Source organism: Maniola hyperantus, chromosome 9, assembly GCF_902806685.2.
Source record: "Maniola hyperantus chromosome 9, iAphHyp1.2, whole genome shotgun sequence".
Classification (NCBI taxonomy): Eukaryota; Metazoa; Arthropoda; class Insecta; order Lepidoptera; family Nymphalidae; genus Maniola; species Maniola hyperantus.
The window spans coordinates 7999928-8021510 of record NC_048544.1 but is presented as its reverse complement, the minus strand read 5'-3'; the positions used below and the strand labels follow the sequence as shown (position 1 = coordinate 8021510).

The window sequence follows — 21583 nt, the reverse complement described above, 5'->3', positions numbered from 1 at the left end:
CTTGAATTGAAGTCAAATATTCAATGCCACTGATTTTAATTTCGCAATGTTTCCGCTTGGAGCGCTGGCTGTAGAAGTGTAGACAAACTTGAGCTTTAAAACAAGGCTTTTAAGATCCAGTTTACTGTAACGCGGAAGTATTTCGACTCTCGAATTTGGTTTGGTTTGGCGAGACGTAAAATCTTGTACTACGGCCTAGTAATGAAACCAATATTTCCAAAGTGAAATGAAACACGTTGAATGGAAAATTTCATTTAGAAGCGTTACCTGTTTTTATCTCATGGAAATTTGTTGAGTTGTGGAATAAATTGGTTCCGATTTTTTAAACACCTTTATTGAGGCGCCACGCCGCCGGCCGCTAAATCCATTTACGTACATATAACCAAACAGATGCGTCTCTTTATTTAATTAGGAACATAGCGACTCAGGTCCGCGGCTTCGCTGCGGATTCAAAAATTCGGCCTTATTCCTTGTATATGTTACCGGAAAGATATATAATTTAGGTATTTGTTATAAGATATTTATGTAGTTTATTAGATGCCATAGACATAATGTATATCTTTTTGTATATAGGTACATATATATTAACTAAGGATTCTTGTATTCATTGTATATTATATAGTAAGACCTATTCCACTTCTTAATACGCCTTACTCACAACCTTGAATGGGAAGCTGGAAGAAATCTCTGTTAAGAGATAACCATTTTCAATGTAACTTAATTTATTACTACTATGTAACTACAATTTCGGTACATTAAAAATAAAAATAAATAAATAAATAATTCAGTGATTCTATAGAGTAGGTATCTATAGTCATTCCATACCGGCGCTTGTTTTGGCAAAGTATGAAATATGCAATCTATCGTGACCATTTCATACGTTCTAGGTATTGTTTACAATTCCTAGGCACTCTATACAATTCCAAAATGCTCCTAGGAAATGTATAAAATGTGATAGTCTATCGTATAATTAGTAAATAAATAATAAATAAATCGCAGCTACACTGAGATCATGAGTTTCATGATGATAATGATCACCATTACCATCATTATCATCATCATGATTTTCAGTTTCTCTGTATTTTATTTTTCATGACGATGATGATCATTATTAGGTATGTTGATTATGGGGATGATTGCGATTATGATGGCGATGATGATGATAGTCATTAAATATCAAATTATTTAAATGGGCTACGCCAGTGTTCTCGCTTCTGGCTTCGCGCTTTACAAAAACACTCTAGGGGTAAGACAGACAAAACTGCGTGGAGTTGGGGTGTTCAGAATTTCTTCTGGGCCACATTTGACCCTTATACTATATTACTAGATGACAAATAAACAACATAATCGCACTTGTATACGAATATATTTTATACCTGGAAACAATTTTCATCCCGAATGTCATACATTTCTTGCTGTCTGGGAATTGCATAGAACGCCATGGCAAAGTATGGAATAAAAATAATTTTATATATTACCTGAATGTTTTAGGTATTCTATGCAATATTACCAGAGTACCAAGAACTGCTGCGCCAAATTTCAACTTTCTAGGTCCAAGGGGTTGGGCTGGGTGTTGTTAAGTTAGTCAGTAAGTGAATTCATGCCTTTTCTTTTTATAATAATAAATTTAGAATTTCGATGTTTAGGGATTTCAATAGGCTTAAATTAGATTGCTTATGAACAATTGACTATGTAGCTGACTTATTGACTGAGAACGAGTTGACTTAAGTCTGAGAATCAGCGCTAAAACTGGCTTGAGACTGGAATACCTACGGCTATAAATTGATAAAATATTGTCGACTTTAAATTACCAGTTGACACAATCAATCACACTGACTAAACTTTATTAATTAAACTACATTTAAAGTTCGCCAATCTACTATACTAACCTAGTTAATGGATAGTTGAAAGATCAAAGTGTGGTTAGTGCGTGAAATTAATGGTTTCTCACATGACGTCGGCACCCCGCATCATGTTTAAGGTTTGGATCTTGTGGTGTTGAGTTTGTAAATTAATTAACAAGTTTGGAATTATTGTTTACGATCGTGTTTTGTGTAGTTGACATAAGCTGTGAGATACAACGTGACGAAAGTGACTTGAAACGGCAGCAGAAGGACGGCGGACTGACTGGCCACACAATGCGTTTCCGGTGCATTGCGGCACCGCACCGCTGTGGACACCTGTGGATTTGAGTATTGGCACTGCGTTTCCGCTCCGGCAAAAAGTATGGCGTTGCAACGCAATACCCCTTTCCGCCTCGTCTCTCTGGTCACAAGTCCGTTGCGCGTGCGGTGCGGTGACGCACGACGTCGTAACGCATCGTGTAGCATGGTACGCGCGAATTTTTTCCTGTAATTATACAGAAAGAGCCATATTGTATTATATTTATTTCTATTTCTATTCATAACTTTCACTCTGTAGTCGTTAATTATGTATGGGGCCTCCACATCCAAGCTTACTTTTATTTACTGCACCTATTTGGATTTTCACTAAAAGTTTTTTTTAAGGTTTGGAGGCGCCCTAGATCAGACTGTCCCCTCCGCCGCACCCTTAGTCCGCAAATGGGCAGACAATGATTTACGGCTACAGCTCCTACAGATTGTTGTTACAACTACAAAACAAAAATCGCGATGGAAGCAATCCGGCCCCGTAGTATGAACACCGCCATAATAGCTACTGAACCTTTGAACTCAATGTCGTCACTAGCCATTGAGGCGTTGTGTGTGTGACAGGGCTTTACACCTGAATGGCGTACTGCGGTTGGTTATAAAGAAATGATATCAATTACCAACTGCAGTGCTAATTGCTATTTCCTAAACGCATAGCTCGATTTTAACGCCAATGCAGAGTCAAAGTGAAACAGATAAAATAAAAACTCTATCTAAAATATAAAATCTCTTTATTTCAATACTGCATTAGTTGCGAATATAGGAGAAGAAACGAAGAAAATATTGCCTCATCTACTCCTAGCCCAAACCCTAGAAAGCTGAAATTTTCTAAAGGTTCCCTTTATAATGTAGAGCGTAGACAAAGTTTTCCTAAATTCGAAAAGCGGATTTCGGATTCCTTCCATCCTCCCTTATATTATAACAAAACGTATAAAAGTCTGCCGGTATGTCCCATGAAATACCTACAGCAGTCCTATGACCAGCAGTCAGTCAGTATGATCAGTAGTCGCTTAGTTAAAGATATCAAGTTTTCCAAAGCTCTTAGTAGGGGAGAGTGATTACGAGGTATGAAAATACCTACCTACTTATCAGGAAAACACATCGTATTCCAGTGGGGAGGCCTAAATAGTAAATACGCTACTCTTGGCACGTACTGAGTCGATCACACGGAAGTATTGGCAATGAAAGGCTGTTTAACGCTTAGTATAAGACTAGTATGTATGTACCAACACAATATGATGGAGGAATATAATACATTGTTTTTATAACTAAGTACAGTACTAAGTTTAAAATACCATCTATTTAGAAAAAAGTCTTTTACATAGGCAAAGAATCGTACATTACATTTCGTATTAAATTATATTTAAAAGACATTTTTTTAACCGACTTCAAAAAAGGAGGAGGTTCTCAAGTCGTCGGAATTTTTTTTTTTTTTTTTTTTTTTTTTTTTTTATGTAGGTATGTTCCCCGATTACTCGAAAACGCCTGGACCGATTTTGAAAATTCTTTTTTTGTTTGAAAGGGTATACTTCAAAGTTGGTCCCATTTCAATTTGGTGAAGATCTGATGAACATCTTCGAAGATAGATACTGGAACTCCTCAACGGATAAGAGTAAATTGCTCGCGATCAGTGTAATAGCTTAGTAAACAGTAGATTTTTTACCAGTCATAGCATAATTCCATGGGGCCACTAAAAATTGTGAAATAAAATTTTTTACAAAAAAAATAAAAACCGACTTCGTTACACAAACACTAAAAATTGAAAAATAATTTAATTTATTACCGATTATATTATGTATACAAGAGTTAATATAGTTCCATAATAATATTTTTTGGGGTCGGTGCCAATGAGGTGCCATTGTGGAGTCCCATAAAAATATGAAGTCTAGACGATTCGCGCAGCTAAAGCTAATTGGCACCGGCACCAAAAAGTATTATTATGGAACTATATTAACTATATTAACTATAATTATAAAATAATATAATCGGTAATAAATTAAATTATTTTTCAATTTTTAGTGTTTGTGTAACGAAGTCGGTTTTTATTTTTTTTGTAAATTTTTTTTTTAATATAAATGTCTGACGGCTGAACTACCGTAGTACTCAGAGTAATGGATATCCCTCATAATATTTTTTTTGATAAATATAATATAATCTTTATTATCAGACATCACATAATATTTACAATAATAATTTTAGATTCGTATGTAATTATTCAATATAAAATCTTCGTTTTATGGTGCACCGGTATTGCATGTGTATTGTGTACGCCCACCCAGTGCTCAGAAATGGAGTATCAAATTTTTCCGAGAGGGTTTCAGAATGCCATTGGAGGCTGCTCTTTTCCCCATAATCCCATAGAAGTCGTGTAGTTTATAATGTGAACTTTATGTCCTTTATTTATTTACTTTGTGTACTTTACTTCTTCCCATAAATAAAGTAAAGTATCTACTTAATTTTCTGAAAGAGTTTTGACGAACAATTCTTTTTATGATAGAAAATGATTACCGCTAATATTAGGCTGAGTAATGAGCTCTTCACGTGCTACTGAATGAAAACACCTATTAGAGTAGGTATTTTAAAAAGAAAAGGCCCTATAGTAGGAGAAAACTCGTAAGGTGAATTTATACTTCCAATTGTGTTTGCAAATTCGTCACAGTATCTTCATCTTACGTACCTAATCACATTTGCTCTTTTGACGACTTATAGATCTCATTCTGATGATTCGACTCTCAATTTTTATAAAGTAGTAATTAAATCCAAATCCTTTAATTTCGTTTCCTGAATTGCATCGTGGCAGAAATCCAATTGTGAATTTAATAATGAGCCACAAATAGGGCCCGCTGGCAGCTGCTACGAAAAACGTACTAAATAATTTTGTTCTCTTTAGCTATAAAATGGGCCACTACAAATTATGGAGCCTCAGCTGGCACTATTACATGGTTCTGAACATTGAACAATTACTTCAATAGAAATAAAAATTGATCAAGTGCGAGTCAAGCCTCGCTTTTTTAGGGTTCCGCACATTTTATTAACGGAATACCTATTATCCATTTCCGGGCAAGACATCGCAATCTAACTTTATAGAAGGAAAAGGTGACTGACTGACTGACTGATCTATCAACGCACAGCACAAACTATCGGACGGATCGGGCTGAAATTTGGCATGCAGATAGCTATTATGACGTAGGCATCCGCTAAGAAAGAAATATTGAAAGGATCAACCCCTAAAGGGGGAAATAGGGGTTTGAAATTTGTGTAGTCCACGCGGACGAAGTCGCGGGCATCTGCATGAGTGTAATCTTTTATAATAAATAAAAGATTACACTCATTCACGTAAATTACTTGTCGCCTTTTTTGAGGCGGAGCGCATCGTGAGCATATTATTATTACGATTTCTCATTTGCCTATCGAATACATAGCCGATTTTTCGTAACTGAAAATGTTTCGTCGTACAAAAACTTTATTATTGTAAATATATTGAGAAGCTACTGTAAGAATGATTATTTCCTTCTCTCGAAGGGAATTTAATAATAAATGTCCATTGATCTGGTTGTTAACTTTGGATCTCCGCATATCTGATTTGATCTCGCGAGATAATCCGAGCATAGCCTTCTCTCTTGATTACCTCTGAGCTTTCTTATCAATCCCTTTATATCGTTATATCCCAGTTATATCGTTTTATTCACCAGCTTCTCATTTCTCAAATCTAATTGAAGAAAACAGACTCGACTGCTTGGAACAATAATTGGAAATAGTTCTGTCAGACAATATAGTAGGTAGATCACTTCAGCAATCAGAATATATCCTATAGAATTAGTATCAATAGTATCGACAGTATCTCTCGGCTATGCGTATAATCTAATGACGGCAACACACGGAATGTTACGTGCTAGACTGCAATATTCCTTATTGATTTGTCAATTGTCACTATAACAATAAACACTATTATCACCACTCCCCAAAGTGCTATTTTGAACAGACTTCAATAAGGAGGAGGTTAGCAATTATAATTCAATTCATATGTGTATTTATAAATGCATTCGTATGTATGTATGCAGTGGCGTGCAGGTCATAGAGGTATAATTGCACTGCTTACCCCAGTTGTAATAGCTCAATGCAAATTTTACATTATGTCCTGCCAGTAAACAGGTTCCCCTAAGTAATGCCTACCCTGGCTTCAAACCCTGTGCACGCCACTGTATGTATGTATGAAAGTTTCTTCAATGTTCTAGCATAACTTTTTATTGGGAGAACCAATTTGAACAATTCTTTTTTACGGTTTAAAAAAGGAACCCTTACGGCGGATTCGCACTCATCCGATCGACCGATTTGCAGATGGAGTAAGAAACTTTCAGCACAAAACAAAAAATTACATTTAAATTGGTAGGCAGTTTATTTTTCATCCATTGGTTATTACAAAACACTACAAGACATAAAGAACACAAAGTCCTAAACAAACCTGAAACTCAATAATGCACAAAACGCTACGGATACTTTACTACAGTGTGCTGATGATTTGTTTGCACCCTACTATAAGTACACAGTTTTTTTTTCTAGGATTACTTAAATAATTACACTTGAAGATAATTAATTATGAACCTATTATGAGGATTATAATCCTATGAAATGGCTTCTTCATAAACGCAAAAATGTGACCGTACACTAAAAAAAACACTCATAATAAAAACGCCTATAACATAAAAAAGTGATAGGAACAGAACATAATATAAGGTCCTTCAGGAGGTTTTTATTTAGTAAATTCATAACTGAGTTCTGCGTGTTGCAAAAAAATCTGCATTCTGCACGAAAATAATTATTTGTTTTAATATGTGGTCCGGTTTAGTAGATATTGAAGATTTCAAAAGAAAAGAAAAAGTTATAGGAAGGTACAGAGCATGATAAATAATATTATAATGAAAAGGATTAATTTTAAACGCAAAATGGGATTATAAGATTAAATTACTTCTGCGGCTCATGTCATAAGCGACAGCGAATAACCAGACTTGTTCAATTTAAAATAAACACAGTTTTTTAAGGAAATCTGTCACTAAATAAATTTTACTTTCTTTTTTTAATCAGGCAATTTACATCATCATCATTATCAACCCATCGGTGACCCACTACTGAGCACGGATCTTCTCTCAAAATGAGAAGGGCTTATGTCATAGTCCAAGTAGTAGCAGATTTCAGTTGGCAGACCTTCACACACCTCTGAGAATATTATGGAGAACTCTCAGGCATGCGGTTTCCTCACGATGTTTCATAAAACTCACACAGCCCCGAAAAGTTAAAGGTGCATGCCCGTGATCAAACCCCCGACCTCCCGGTAAGAGGTGGAAGTTTTAACTTATCTTAGACTACCACTGTTCTGTTAGGCAATTTATAGATGTTTATAATAATCCTTTTTAAAAATTAGAATAAAACTCAAAAATCATCAATCGTACTCGTCAGTATATCACGATGTTTTGTTTTAAGAAGATTCCAGTTACCTAAATTTAATAGTATTTTGAAGACCAACCCATTTTGGTTTCGAAACATACTAACCTACTAAACAAGGTTATCATCAAGCCATTTGCTTTTGGATGTTCCTGCAAGCAATTTGTAATTTCAGTAAGACTTTTCGCTTTTAACTTTGACCAAAAGTGTTCGACACATTAGCGCAGGGTTATAATATTATGGATCATTTATTTGTTAAAGCACGCCTTTATTTTCTGGGTTCAGGATATTATTATGCATTAACAGTGTTATGAAATTTATTTTAAATTCTCTACATGCTACTAAAATCAGTAACAGCCAGGCGTTAATTTGCTTGCAGCGTTATTTTTTTGACGTGATTCTCATTAGATGGTAAAGATACAGACCACAGAACTCTAGAAAATGTAAGTACCTATAATAGAAATGGTTTATGTACGACGCGTCGTGGATTTTGACCTTTACGGACCGTAACGGAAATTAACAATAACACGTCTTCGGGTTGACATTATGTTGATACCCATCGCCGACTCACTACTGAGCACGGGTCTCCTCTCAGTAAAAGACTGGTTGGGTTATAGCCTACCACGCTGCCCAAGTGTGGATTGACTGACTTCACAGACCTTTCAGAACATTATGGAGCACTCTCAGGCATGCAGGTTCCCTCACGATGTTTTCCTTCACCTTTAAAGCAAGTTGAATTGCTTAAAATGCACAATATAATTCCGAAAAATTAGAGGTGCGTGCCCGGAATTGAGCCACGGGCCAACCGTCTAGGAGGCAGACGTCTTAACCACTAGGCTAACACCATTGTTGTATTTATTATTTAATGCTTTTGGGTAAAAAATAAGCATAAACTACAAACACGCATTTAAATGGTGGAAGCACCATTTTAATGCGTGTTTTTTAGCCATTTTAACTAAGCCAATTCTGTCTCTAAATATGTCTTGCTAAGTACTATGTAAAATTAGAAGTATCTACTTAGGCGGGCATTCAAATCCTTTGCTATGAGAGATCCAATTATTTTTGTACGTTTAAAGGCAGGTGGCTCAGATTTGCATTTAGAATCCTCGCAAGCCCAATTTCGCTGGCATTGAAGTGGTAATTTTAATAAATTACATTTAATACCGCCGAGTACCTACTTCGACACCTTTTTCTTTCGCTATTGAACTCAGAATAGAATATCAAATGAAAATTTTACAAGCAATTTACAGGAACATTTTAATATTTTAATGTAGGTATCTATGCAGCATTCCAATAGGATTGATCCAAAAAGATAACATATATGGCGGTACTGATCACGTGACTTTATTTTGAAATGACCTCCAGTGACCTCTAGTTTACTTCAGAGCATGTTTGGATTCAAGGAAATGTTTTGAAATAAATTTCAAATTCAGCAAATAGCTGATAATAATTAATGAAATAAGAGCCAGCGCGTGCCAGACCTTCGTTATTTTATACAAGCTGAAAGTTTCTTTGTGTATTGTCCCCAACACAGTCAGGAGTCATCAGCGACTATGAAGTTTTGAGCATCGCGGCTTTGAGAGATGACAGATAATAAAGGTGATACGTCAAAGTATAAAGTCTATTTTTTATATTTTCTCCGGAATAGTATTAGAAAATGACATGCATTGTCAGACACTTAGTATCGTGGCAACTCCTTGCCGGACACCCTTAAACTTATACTTAAACTTTAAGAGCGTCTGGCAGGGGTTGCCATGATACTAAGTGTCTGGCTATGCATGACATGATTTCTAATACGATTTCAAAGAAAATATAGAAAAGTTAGACTATAGTATAAATTTTGACGTAAGATTTTGTACACCTTCATTACTTCATTAGCCGCCATGATACAAACTGCATAGTCGCTGATCGTTCGTCCCTGTGTTGGGGACAATACACAGATAAACTTTTAGCTTTTATAAAATAACAAAGGTCTGGCACGCACTGGCTCTCTCTCTAATATGTGATGCTACTTTAACCGGTTTTTCCCGAAGCCATCAAGATGGTGTACCTACTTAGTAAAGTTTTACATGATATAAGTATTTTTTTTATAATTTGAAAAGCCGCTGAGTTTCATGCCGGATCTTCGTAATAGTATTTGCTTTTAAGAAAGCAAATTCTAGCAAAGAATTAAGAAAGCAAGGTGGACATTACAGACATAGCATAAGTCACTAGTAGTTTTCTTACAAGTAATAAAATTTTGAACTTTTTGACTTCTTCACCTGGGAACTGCTCGAATTACGGTAAATCCTAAGATTATTCCAGTAAAATCTACGATTTACTAAGTCTGAATGGTAAAAATCCAAACTATCCTGCTAAGTTGCCCTGGGATTTTTTGTACTTTGGACTTTTTTTACAGGAACAAAAATAATAACAATTGCGTTTCTTATTTTTTTAAGTACTTCTCAAGTATCACTTTTTTCAACAAAAACAACAAGACAAGTAGGTACTCTTCCTTTTCCACGCTCTTTATAAAGAGACGAAACACTTTATAAGTTATGACACTCAAACCACTTTATATACACCAATATTTTGTTTCAACTTCCAAGTAACTTTAAGAAATAAATTATAGCCTAGAGGCTGTAATTTATAAATTATACCTATATTGATATTGATTATAGCTCAATGTCGTAACTTCTGAGATATTATGCATAAGGACTCGGATACCCAGAACTGACAGCTCTTTAGACTTGCTAAATCTTTAAGCTGTTCCCATGTAGAAGCTGCGTACATAGGTACGAATATCTTATTACTTACATACATGTTGCAGTCAAGGCACTGTTTATTATGCACATAATATTGTGATATCTTCTAACTGCAGAAGATTCAGCTAAAATATAGCTACACACAGCGCTGTAATGATTATCCATATTATAAATGCGAAAGTGTGTTTGTTTGTTGGTTTATAGGTTTGTTAATTTGTCCTTCAATCACGTCGCAACGGAGCAACGGAACGACGTGATTTTTGGCAAGGATATAGTTAAAGACCTGGAGAGTGACATAGGCTACTTTTTATCTCAGAAAATCAAAGAGTTCCTACGGGATTTTTTAAACCCTAAATCCACATCAGCAGTGGGCATCAGCTAGTATAATAATATGGTGGCGGTGATAGCCTAATGTTTAAGATGTCGGCCTCCTAAGTTGTAACTTCTAATCGAATATCAAGAGGTTGATGATCCCGCCCACGCGCCTCTAACTTTTCGGAGTTATGTGCCTTAGAAATATTACTTGCTTTAACGGTGACGGAAAATTATCGTGCCTGAGAGTTCTTCATAATGTTCTCAAAGGTGTGTGAAGTCTGCTAATCCGCACATAGGCTACTTTTTATCACGGAAAATCATGGAGTTTCCGCGTGATTAAAAACCTGTAAATATCCACACGGACGAAGTTGCGAACATCATCTATAAGGTTATAATATATTAATTTGGCCAATATCATAATACGTATTATTTTGTATTTACGGTTTGGTTTTGACGTTAGACAGTAAAACTATAATTGCATGCTCATAAAGGATACATAACTAAGGTTTCCGTCCCTCAAATCAGGCTTGAAACAGCCTATGAACCCTTGATAATATCATAAATAGGTATACCTACATGAATATTCGAGAAGATATTTTATTAGTACTCGGGCTACATTAAAAATTCTATAACTTAGAACCATTCTCAGAACATATCATTTGAATATAAAAAAGAAACAATAAAGCGTAAGTATTACGAGCACTTTTGATGTATTCTTATACATTGAGACATAAAGTGGGAGTTTTAGGATGTAGGTAATTTGGATTATAAGACAGTAAGTAAGTCCTTATAGTATTAGTTTTAAGCTAAAAATATGAGACTCATATCACTTTACTAATCCTTTGATTCGGGAAGTATAGTGTACGCAAAACAAGAATAGGTACTTATTGCTACGTTTATCTCGAAAAATCTAAGAGTGCCTATGAGATTTATAAAAAACTTAAAACCACGCGGAGGAATCGCAGTCAGAAGTCACATGATAATATAACCGATACTAATAAAATTAGTGCGTACTGTTATAATATCTAGACAAACAATTACATTACACTTGAGTCGAAAATAAAATGTTTGACCTCAGCACAAGCGTCGGCCATTTTAGTCATTAAAATGTCATGAACAGCGTCCACTTCGTCCCATCTCGAGTTGATAATAACAGAAGGGTTTACGATCGGAACATATGTGCCAGATGCTTTATGAGTCGTTATGTGAAGGATCAAAAGTGATATTGGTTTAGATAGCCACACAGGACAGAAAATAATAAATATTTCCCCCTTATTTTAGTGTCGTCGTTGAATCAACCGATAGATGTCCTCCTTTGCAACTGGTGTCTACTCTCTTGCAAGGATCACCAGAATAGAGTAGGTATTGAATTTGTTCCTCTTGTAACTCATCGGCTATACCAGTGACTCTCTTGAAATGTTCTGTGCACCTTTGGTGGGGTCTTCCAACAGTGGCTTTGCGGTGAGGAGTCATCATTTAAGCTTCTTTCCCAACGTGAATGTTACTACTGATGGAATTAAGTTTTTAAAAATCCTGTAGGAACTCTTTTATTTTCCGAGATAAAAAGTAGCCTATATGTCACTCTCCAGGCCTTTAACTAAACCCATGCAAAAAATCACATCAATCTGTTGCTCCGTTGCAACGTGATTGAAGGACATACCAACAAACCAACAAACAAATACCCTTTTGGATTTGTAATATGGGTATTGTTGTGGGTACTGATTAGAACAACCTATATGATTTTTTAGGATAATACAAATTGAACTAAAATAGCAAACAAAGGTATACAATACGATAGAGCAATAGGATTAAAACATCGATCACAGGAAAAATAAAATAACAAATGTAAATCAAATCAAACGTAGTATGTAGGCCTGCCTTTTGTATTCCACTTCCTTCTTTCCGTACCTCAAAAGGAAAAACGGAACCCTTATAGGATCACTTTGTTGTATGTCTGTCTGTCTGTCTGTCAAGAAACCTACAGGGTACTTCCCGTTGACCTACAATCATGAAAGGCAGGTAGGTGGTTCTTATAGCTGGCCTTAGGGGGAAAATCTGAAAACCGTGAATTTAGGGTTAGATAACAAAAAAAAAAATTAAATTGTGGTCATGAACTAATAATTAGTATTTTCAATATTCGAATTAAGATAACTATATCAAGTGGGGTATCATATGAAAGTGCTTTACTTGTGCATTCTAAAACAGATTTTATTTATTTTTATGCATCATAGTTTTTGAATTATCGTGCAATACGTCGAAAAAATACGACCGTAGTACGGAACCCTCAGTGTGCGAGCCTGACTTGGACTTGGCCAGTTTTTTTCATTTATCCTAACTTTAGATATTATATGTCTTTATTTTTCACTGTGATGTATAATAGAGTAATTATATTACAATCGATTATATTATTGCCTCAGTTATTACCCTGAAAGGCTATGAAATCAATGAAAAATATAGACAGGTAGGCACCATTTATTTACCTGATTGCATTGCATTCAGATTAGGTACTAACCTTAAAAATTATGCTATAATAGCTAGCACAATACATAAAAAATATTTTGAAGTAAATCAATCTAAAAATGCACATATAATTATTGTATACCGACTAAAAAAACTATTTTCTTCTCGTTGTGTACAGCTCATATATTTGCTCCATTATTTCTTGCTTCACTGATGTAATTGCCCAATTCTTCAGGTCATGGAGGCGAGAGAGTACACGGATAGCTGCACATATTCCTTCGCCTACATAACCCGAAGAGCTGAGCACTGGTATCCCGCAATTCTTCTTAATACTGGAAACATAGCTTTGCGACTTTGCTTCATATTTCCTCAGTAGACATTCATAAAATCATTTATTACTGTTCTGAAAAAGAATCGACTCTTAGGCGGTACGAAGTTCGCCGGGGCAGCTAGTGTCTAATATAATATACCTACTGTTGCAGTGGTTGCTACTTGCTAATTTAAAATTATAAAAAAAGAATTAGCGAAATCGGTTCAGCTGTTCTCGAGATTTGCGATCAGCAACACATTTAGCGATTCATTTTTATTTATAGAGATTACACAAAATATGATGTGTTAATACATTTACTTAGTCAGTACTTATAGTTTGTAACCCTTATTCCCTTCACAGTTTCTACGCAGCGTCGTATCAATACGCTTAAATCAATTCATAGTTCCATGGGGTGCATAGTTAGCCATAAAAATTCTAAATTAATACATCTAAATGAAAGCTTGCATCTTTTCCATCTTTATGATATGCAGTTATAGCAACACAGTAAAGATTAAAGTTATATCGCATTTAGAGCCACAACAGCAATAAGAACTACAATTCGGCTTGGCATTTTGCCAAACTGGATAGCCGGACAGGAATAACAGTCCAGTCGCCGTGTTTTGTGGACTATACAACCGCTTATTTTGTTTACCTAAATTTATGTGACAGATTAATCCGAAATCGCACAATTTGTACTTTTTAATCGCATGTAACAACGTATTTTTTGTTAATTTTAAGCTATTTAAATGTTGATAGAATCCTTTCTAAAACAACCGCTTGACTTTTGACTATATATCAACAGGTCGGGTTTCAAATAAACAAGTTGCTCAAATTTCAATCCTAAGATATATACCCGGATCAATTTACTAAAACCATTAGGTAAAGAAAATCTCCTAAGTACAGTTGGGTACAGTAGGCGGAGTTCAAATCAGGTCTCGTGATTAAGTTAAAATAATACACTCGGGATGATGTTAGGACTCTAACGATATTCCATACCTCGAAAAATTATGGTGGAATAAAGAAACTCACATATACACATCTCAAATGAACCCTGAAAATATTACATACTAGCTTAAGCTCGCGACTTCGTCCGCATGGACTACACAAATTTCAAACACCTATATTACCCCCTCATAGGTTGAATTTTCAAAAATCCTTTTTAGCGGATTTTTACGTCATAATAGTTATATGCATGCCCAGCCCAATCCGTCCAGTAGTTTGAGCTGTCCGTTGATAGATCAGTCACTCAGTCAGTCAGCTTTTCCTTTTATATATATAGATTTTTTGAGCAGTTGTATAAAAAATAAACACTGTCTACGGCAGCTATGAAATGCTTGAATGCTTCTAAAATTCTCTTGCTGAAAGTAAACATTGCCAATGTATGCTCGGCCTTATTACGAACGAACAGGAATGAAAATAAAATAATATAGGGCGATGTTACCACGAGACTACAATTCTTGAAAATAACTTAATTTATAATATGGTATCATCTTTGAAAATCGTCTGGCATTAAATTATAAAAAATCTGGTACTTTCAAACTTTGACGCCTTCAGCACTTGAACTGAAGAAATCTCATCTTAAATTTAATGAATCTTCCCCTCACAAGAGGCGCTTGTTGAAACAAATTTTGACATCATATTTCACTTGATTGATGATTTTCAAACTTTATTTATTTAGTAACAAGTAAAAACCACGTAGTAGTAGTAGTAACGTAATAGGTACTTAAGTACGGCGACTACGGTAGGTACGTACTTATTTTTAAAATATCTTCATATGAAGTTATTGACAATGTGTATAGAAACCATAGTAGTGTCGGTTGCAGTCGGCGGCACTATAATATTTTATGGCCTACTAAATGATGCCAGCAACTTCGTCCGCGTGGATTTAGGTCTTTAAAACCCCGTCTGAACTCTTTGATTTTCCGGGATAAAAGTAGCCTTCCCTGGGATGCAAGCTATCGCTGTATCAAATGTTGTGAAAATTGATTGAACGGATAGGCCGTGAAAGGCTAGCAGACATACAGACACTTTCGCATTTATTAGTATGGATAGCACTCGAATTAATGATGCTGTCTATCAGTGAAAGAATTCTCAAAATCAGACATAGTTCTGAAGATTACCCCCTACATCCAAACTTACCAAGTACCTACCTCTTTTAGCGTTTAATATAAACTAGAACTATTACTCCGAGCTCAGCCAGTAGACATTTATATTTAGGTATATTTATAAAACAAATCTTTATGTGTAGTTAAAATTAAAGTAGATCTATAGATTGTACAAACTACAAACCTGTACTTTCCACACACAAAAATGTGATTCAACACTTTAGCCACTTTAGCAGAAAATGATCACCCTGAAAAATCGATATAGAATCTCCCTCAAATGAATTTTTCCGTTCGATTTCAATTCAGCGATCTCTCGTTTATGGGTTCAACTAGATGAGATAGCTTGGATAAGAGATTTGCGTAAATAATTTAACCTTTACGCCTGAGCGCCCGGAGCCTTTTTTGGGGTTCTTGCCTTTCCAAATAATTTGTTTAAACAGCATTATTTTGTTTACTGAAACTTTAACACCAGTGGACAGTTGAAGGGCAGCGATAAATTTTATAGAATCAGTAAGAAAATATCTATCATAGATATTATTTTCTTACTGATTCTATAAAATTACTCTTTAATTCTGCATAAGTAGATACTTCTACTTAATAGATGTATTAGGTACTCGTAGAACTTCAAACTCATGCACTATTGCACTAATAGATATCTACAAATAATATTATGTAATACCTAGTAAGGTAAGGTAAATGTAACTGTGTCTCCCTTATAATTTTATTAATTTAAAAAAGGATATAATCCCCTTAGGGCATAGACAAGGATAAATAACAGGAAATAATGGTTGCCTACTCTCAACTATGGCATAATAATTAAAATTGCACATAATAAGTTTAACAAGAATCTGTGGGGAACCATTTTCTATTATCTTGTTTACCCCCTCGTTAGTACTCGTTATAGTAACTACTAACTAGACTAAAGCGATGAGCATGAACTGTACGCGAGATTGCTATAGCGCTTAAATATAGTAGGTACCTACCTACTGATACTTACTGAAGGTGCTAGTTTCTACAAAGAAAACCATAGCAATTTTTAATCTTTGTCCTTAAATTCGAGGTTTCTTCATTTTTAGGGTCCCGTACCTCAAAAGGAAAAAAGGAACCCTTATAGGATCACTTTGTTGCCTGACTGTGTGTCCGTCTGTCGTGTCTGTCAAGAAACTATAGGGTACTTCCCGTTGACCTAGAGTCATGAAATTTGGCAGGTAGGTAGGTCTTATAGCACAAGTCAAGAAAAAAATCCAAAAACCAAATCACAAAAAATGTGTTCATGAACAAATAATTAGTATTTTCAATTTTCAAAGTAAGATAACTAGGTATACCAAGTGGGATATCATATGAAAGGGCTTTAATCGTACATTCTGAAACAGATTTTTATTTATTTTTGTGCAAAATACTTTAGTTTTTGATTTATCATGAAAAAATACCATTCTTTTATCTCCAAAGTTTACCAATCAATAAATCTGAAATAATTAATAGATAATAATGGTCAATAGGAGTTTATACGTATGTTTTGAAAGAAAGAAAGAAAAATTAAAGTATTAAATGCGTGATTTTTTAATATTGTTTTTATTTATTTATTAGATAATGCGAGTTTCATAACTCATGAAATATATACCATGCCCATGGTCTTTTCAATTTAACTTTAGTCCTTATTCTGTGTAGTTGTGCTACCTGTAGGTATTTGTTAATAGGACAAATATTTTTTTCGGGAGCAAGGTACTACTCAGCTTCTTATTCAGCAAAATCTGTTCAAAACCATTTCATAATCATTCTAAGAAATTACTGGCAACGTACATAGATTATTAATTGTAACTTATTAAGGAAATATTAAAGGCGTTAAATAAAGCAATTTAATTAAATAAGCGGTAATTTAGGTTTATCTGTTATTATCTACACATCGTATACATTTGTTTCTAAGAGGACGATTAAACGCTATGTAGCTTACATTAAATCCACACTGTAGTAATTGTTTTCTACACTACATAAATTGAAATAAATTATTCGTTCCTTATCTATTTACTTTACACCTTCATGATCGTACACTTTCTTTCTAAGGTACATTTTTAGTTAAGGCGAGTCACCGAGGCGGGCAGCGCGGCTTTGAATTAAACCGCTTGGCAACATTCAAATTCTGTGTTTCAAACGTTAAATTTGAATTTAATAAATAATAGAAGTCCTGTTGAAAACCAAAATTTAGCAGGTTCTCTGGAGTACTTAAAGACAAATATTTCCATATAAAAATTATTTACCAAGTCAGAAATTTTAGTATGAAATAATTCGTTTTAGACTTTTATTTCGGCTTAGTTCAAGATTTTATTTGATCGAGTGAAGTACTTCCTATTGTGTATCAAAGTAGCACATTCTTTAGACAATGTCTTTAGGTATATTGTATATTTTTAGCAAGGCCATTATTTAATAGTAAATACCTAAAACATTTGATCTAGCAAACCAGTTTTTTCCACTTAGCCTCGGTGACTCGCCTTAAGAAAATGAATAAAATACGAGTAGCTGTAGCCTGTAATGTAAAACAGCAGTTTCCCTTAAGCTCCGACTCTGTAACTCATATTATATAAATAAACCTTATACTATTCCAATCCAAAGTAAGGTACATTTCAAAAACGGGAGCAAAAACGAAATAAAAGATTTCAAAGACCACGGGATGAGATAAACTTTTCTACTAAATAGGTAATTTAGCTCATATTTTGGAATGACCCGTTGTATGAGAAAATTCAATAAGGCAACAAAACGTACCTAGAAAACAAATGGAGAGCTAAATTCGGAGTAGTGTTTCATAAATGTGAATGGACAGCGACCTATCGAAGCCGTGAAAGGATGAAAGCTCAAGATATTGCACGGTATATTGGACATGGAAATGCGCATCCGATCGGAATAGCGTTCATAATATAAGTTATTACTTTTACGGAAGATAATGTGGCTAATGTAACAAATACTTAGCGGAGAGAGCGTTTGTTTATCTAAATATATAAAACGAAAAGGTGACTGACTGACTGACTGACTGACTGACTGATCTATCAACGCACAGCTCAAACTACTGGACGGATCGGGCTGAAATTTGGCATGCAGATGGCTATTATGTCGCAGGCTTCCGCTAAGAAAGGATTTTTAAAAATTCAACCCCTAAAGGGGTGAAATAGGGGTTTGAAATTTGTGAAGTCCACGCGGACGAAGTCGCGAGCATAAGCTAGTCTTTCATAATGCACCGGTTATTTTTTTAAAACTTGAATTAGACTTTATACTTTGACGTAAGATTTTCCCCAACACTGGGAGGAACGTTTGTTTGGATGTTTGTTTAGATCATGGTGGCTTTGGGAGATAATAGGTAATAAAGGTGTAAAAAATCTTACGTCAAAGTATAAAGTCTAATTCAAGTTTAACCAGAATTGCAATATAGCAGTCAATTCAATAAAGTGATCGGATATAAGTATTCACTTATATCTTAAAACAAACTGAGAGCGAAACTCGGGGCAGTGTTTCATGAAACTCACTAGATGGAGATCTATCGAATAGTGGAAGTTGGAAAATCTCAAGACACTACACGGTATATTGGGCAAGGCCATCGGATCGGAACGGCATGCACAACTTGTGACTTTAGTATGGAAATTATATTGAAGTACGACTGTAGGAGAGACATTGCGCCTGCCGAATTTTCTTCCATACCTACCTATTACCTACAAAATGATGATCATAATATTTCATATGTTTTGCTGATTCCAAATATAAATATAATATGAGTTCTTACGTTCGGTTTCCTATTTATTATATTTAAGTACTTAGGGTACGACTTAAGGAGAGTCACATTGCCTGTAAAATTTTCTTTCATACCTACCTATTTTATTACTATTCTTACAAAGCCATGATCAAATTGCGTAAGTTTTGCTGACTTCAACAGAATCAAATACTTTTCAGTTCTTCTATTAATTATTATTATTAAAATTATCATTACAGATATCATATTATTATTGTCAAGTAAAAGAAAAGCATAGCTTATAGAAGCTGTTTACGTTTATTATTACAACCACGAAATATAATCTTTTCTAATTAGGTATTTTGTTTGAACAACTTTTTGCGATTGTAATAAGAATAATAGGTAACAGTCGTAACCAGCCGCGAATTTCTGTGTTTTTGATTTATGTACTTGGTAAAGAATAAGTAAGTTTTCTGTTACCACTAAGTAATAACTAACATATTATAGACTTGTGGTCTTTTAATGAAGGAATAACACCATCGACACTCACTTACTTTATCAAACTTATACCTACCACTCATAATAAAAAAATCTGCTTGATTTAATAACAAAAAAGAACAATATCGAAATCTCAAATTAATATAGAATAATACTTAAAACTAGCTTTATCTAAATACTAACGACCCGCCCCGGCTTCGCACGGGTAGCTTTTTTGAAATAAAGTATAGCCTATGTCACTCAGGAATAATGTAGCTTTTTACGTGAAAGAATTTTCAAAATCGGTTCAGTGGTTCCAAAGAGATTACACCCTACGAACAAACTTACAAAGTTTACTTCTTTATAATATTAGAATAGATACCACTAATAATAAAAAAAAATAGTTTGATTTAATTACAAAAAAAGACCTCAAATTAATGCAGGGTAAAACTTAAAACTAGCTTTATCTAATTTTTGTACAAATCATGCCTGCGTGAAATTGTACCAAAAAAAACAGTATGACATTTTCGATAAAAAATGTATGCTAACTATCATTTGTGACCATTGATGTTGACATTCTAAATATAGATTTGCCCTTCTTAGTTGAAATGGTCATTTACTTATTTCTAAGACATACCTGTGGTGTAAACGCCGTCGGGTGTAGAGGGTTAGAGGACGGGGCTGCGGTGCTTCCATAGTGCTGCTGGTAGGACGAAGTGAGGATTTTCTTGTGTGCCGCCGCGTGGGCGCGGTACGCACTTACACTAAGTTTCATCACTAAAGTACTCTAAAACACTATAGATTATAGTTTTATGATAGATAATTTTATCCTGCACTACACTTTATGGTGTCAGATATATTTTTCCGTCTCTATTATATAATAAATTTATCTACAAATTTTTATTTTATTTACCCCTATTCTCACTTTTTGTTTCGTAAAATCTACTATGTTGATTGGTGTCTCGACGTTTCGATTCTGAAACAAAAATAAAATACCATTAGCGTCGACTATAAGCGCTTTTTAAATGGATATACTGACAGACTGAAACCCTGGGTCTAGGAAATTGAAATCCCGCATGTTGGTCTTTCAATAACGTATATTCCCTCCACTAAGACAAGATTTCCAGAAATTCTACATAGCACAGTTAGTACCTATGATGTATATAGAACTAGCTGATGCCTGCGACTTAATCCGTACGGAATTGTGTTGTGCCTATGTCACTCTTCGTCTTTATCTATACCCATATAAAAAATCCCGTTAATCCGTTGCACCATTGCGACGTGATTGAAGGACAAACCAACAAACCAATAAACCATCAAAGTGTTGTATATTATCTAATCTAATTATTTAATATTCTTTGATGCATAAATGTTATATTAATTTCAATGCAACACAGCTCACATTGAACATAAAATTGCTTTTAAATCTTGCCTACGACTTTGAAATTGAATCTGCAAAGTAAATATTATTTGAAAATTGAAATACATTTCGAGAGCTTCTTAACACTTAACTGTGTAGTTATGTGCATTTTACAGTATTTATCGATAAACTGTAATCTTAAAATTCACTATTTCTACAGTGGATTTTTAAAATTACATTATATGTATAAATGAAATGAATGGATTTATTAATTCCATTTAGGATAGCCTGTGTCACTTATGAAATTATATCAAGACTCTACCACCGGTTCGGAAAGGAGATTCTACTGAGAAGAGTTGGCAAGTAACTCATCAGTTGCTCTTTTTTATATCAAATATGTATATACACAATACATAACTAAAGTGACTATGACAATACCTTGTGGGCTGCTGAATGCAAACCCGACCGTTGCTATTAAGAATCCTTGCAACCT

General features: G+C 34.6%; 1 protein-coding gene across 8 annotated transcripts in view; it reads right to left on the bottom strand.

Annotated features, from left to right (window-relative positions):
- The window catches only part of LOC117985176 (uncharacterized), a 211660-nt gene that overhangs the window by 86444 nt on the left and 103633 nt on the right, over positions 1 to 21583 (bottom strand). For all 8 annotated transcript variants that reach the window (XM_069500740.1, XM_069500732.1, XM_069500734.1 and 5 more), the window contains exon 2: positions 20368 to 20706. In XM_069500740.1, the coding sequence (XP_069356841.1) occupies positions 20368 to 20505 (138 nt within the window). In that variant the 5' untranslated portion in view covers positions 20506 to 20706. The remainder of the gene's footprint in view (positions 1 to 20367; positions 20707 to 21583) is intronic.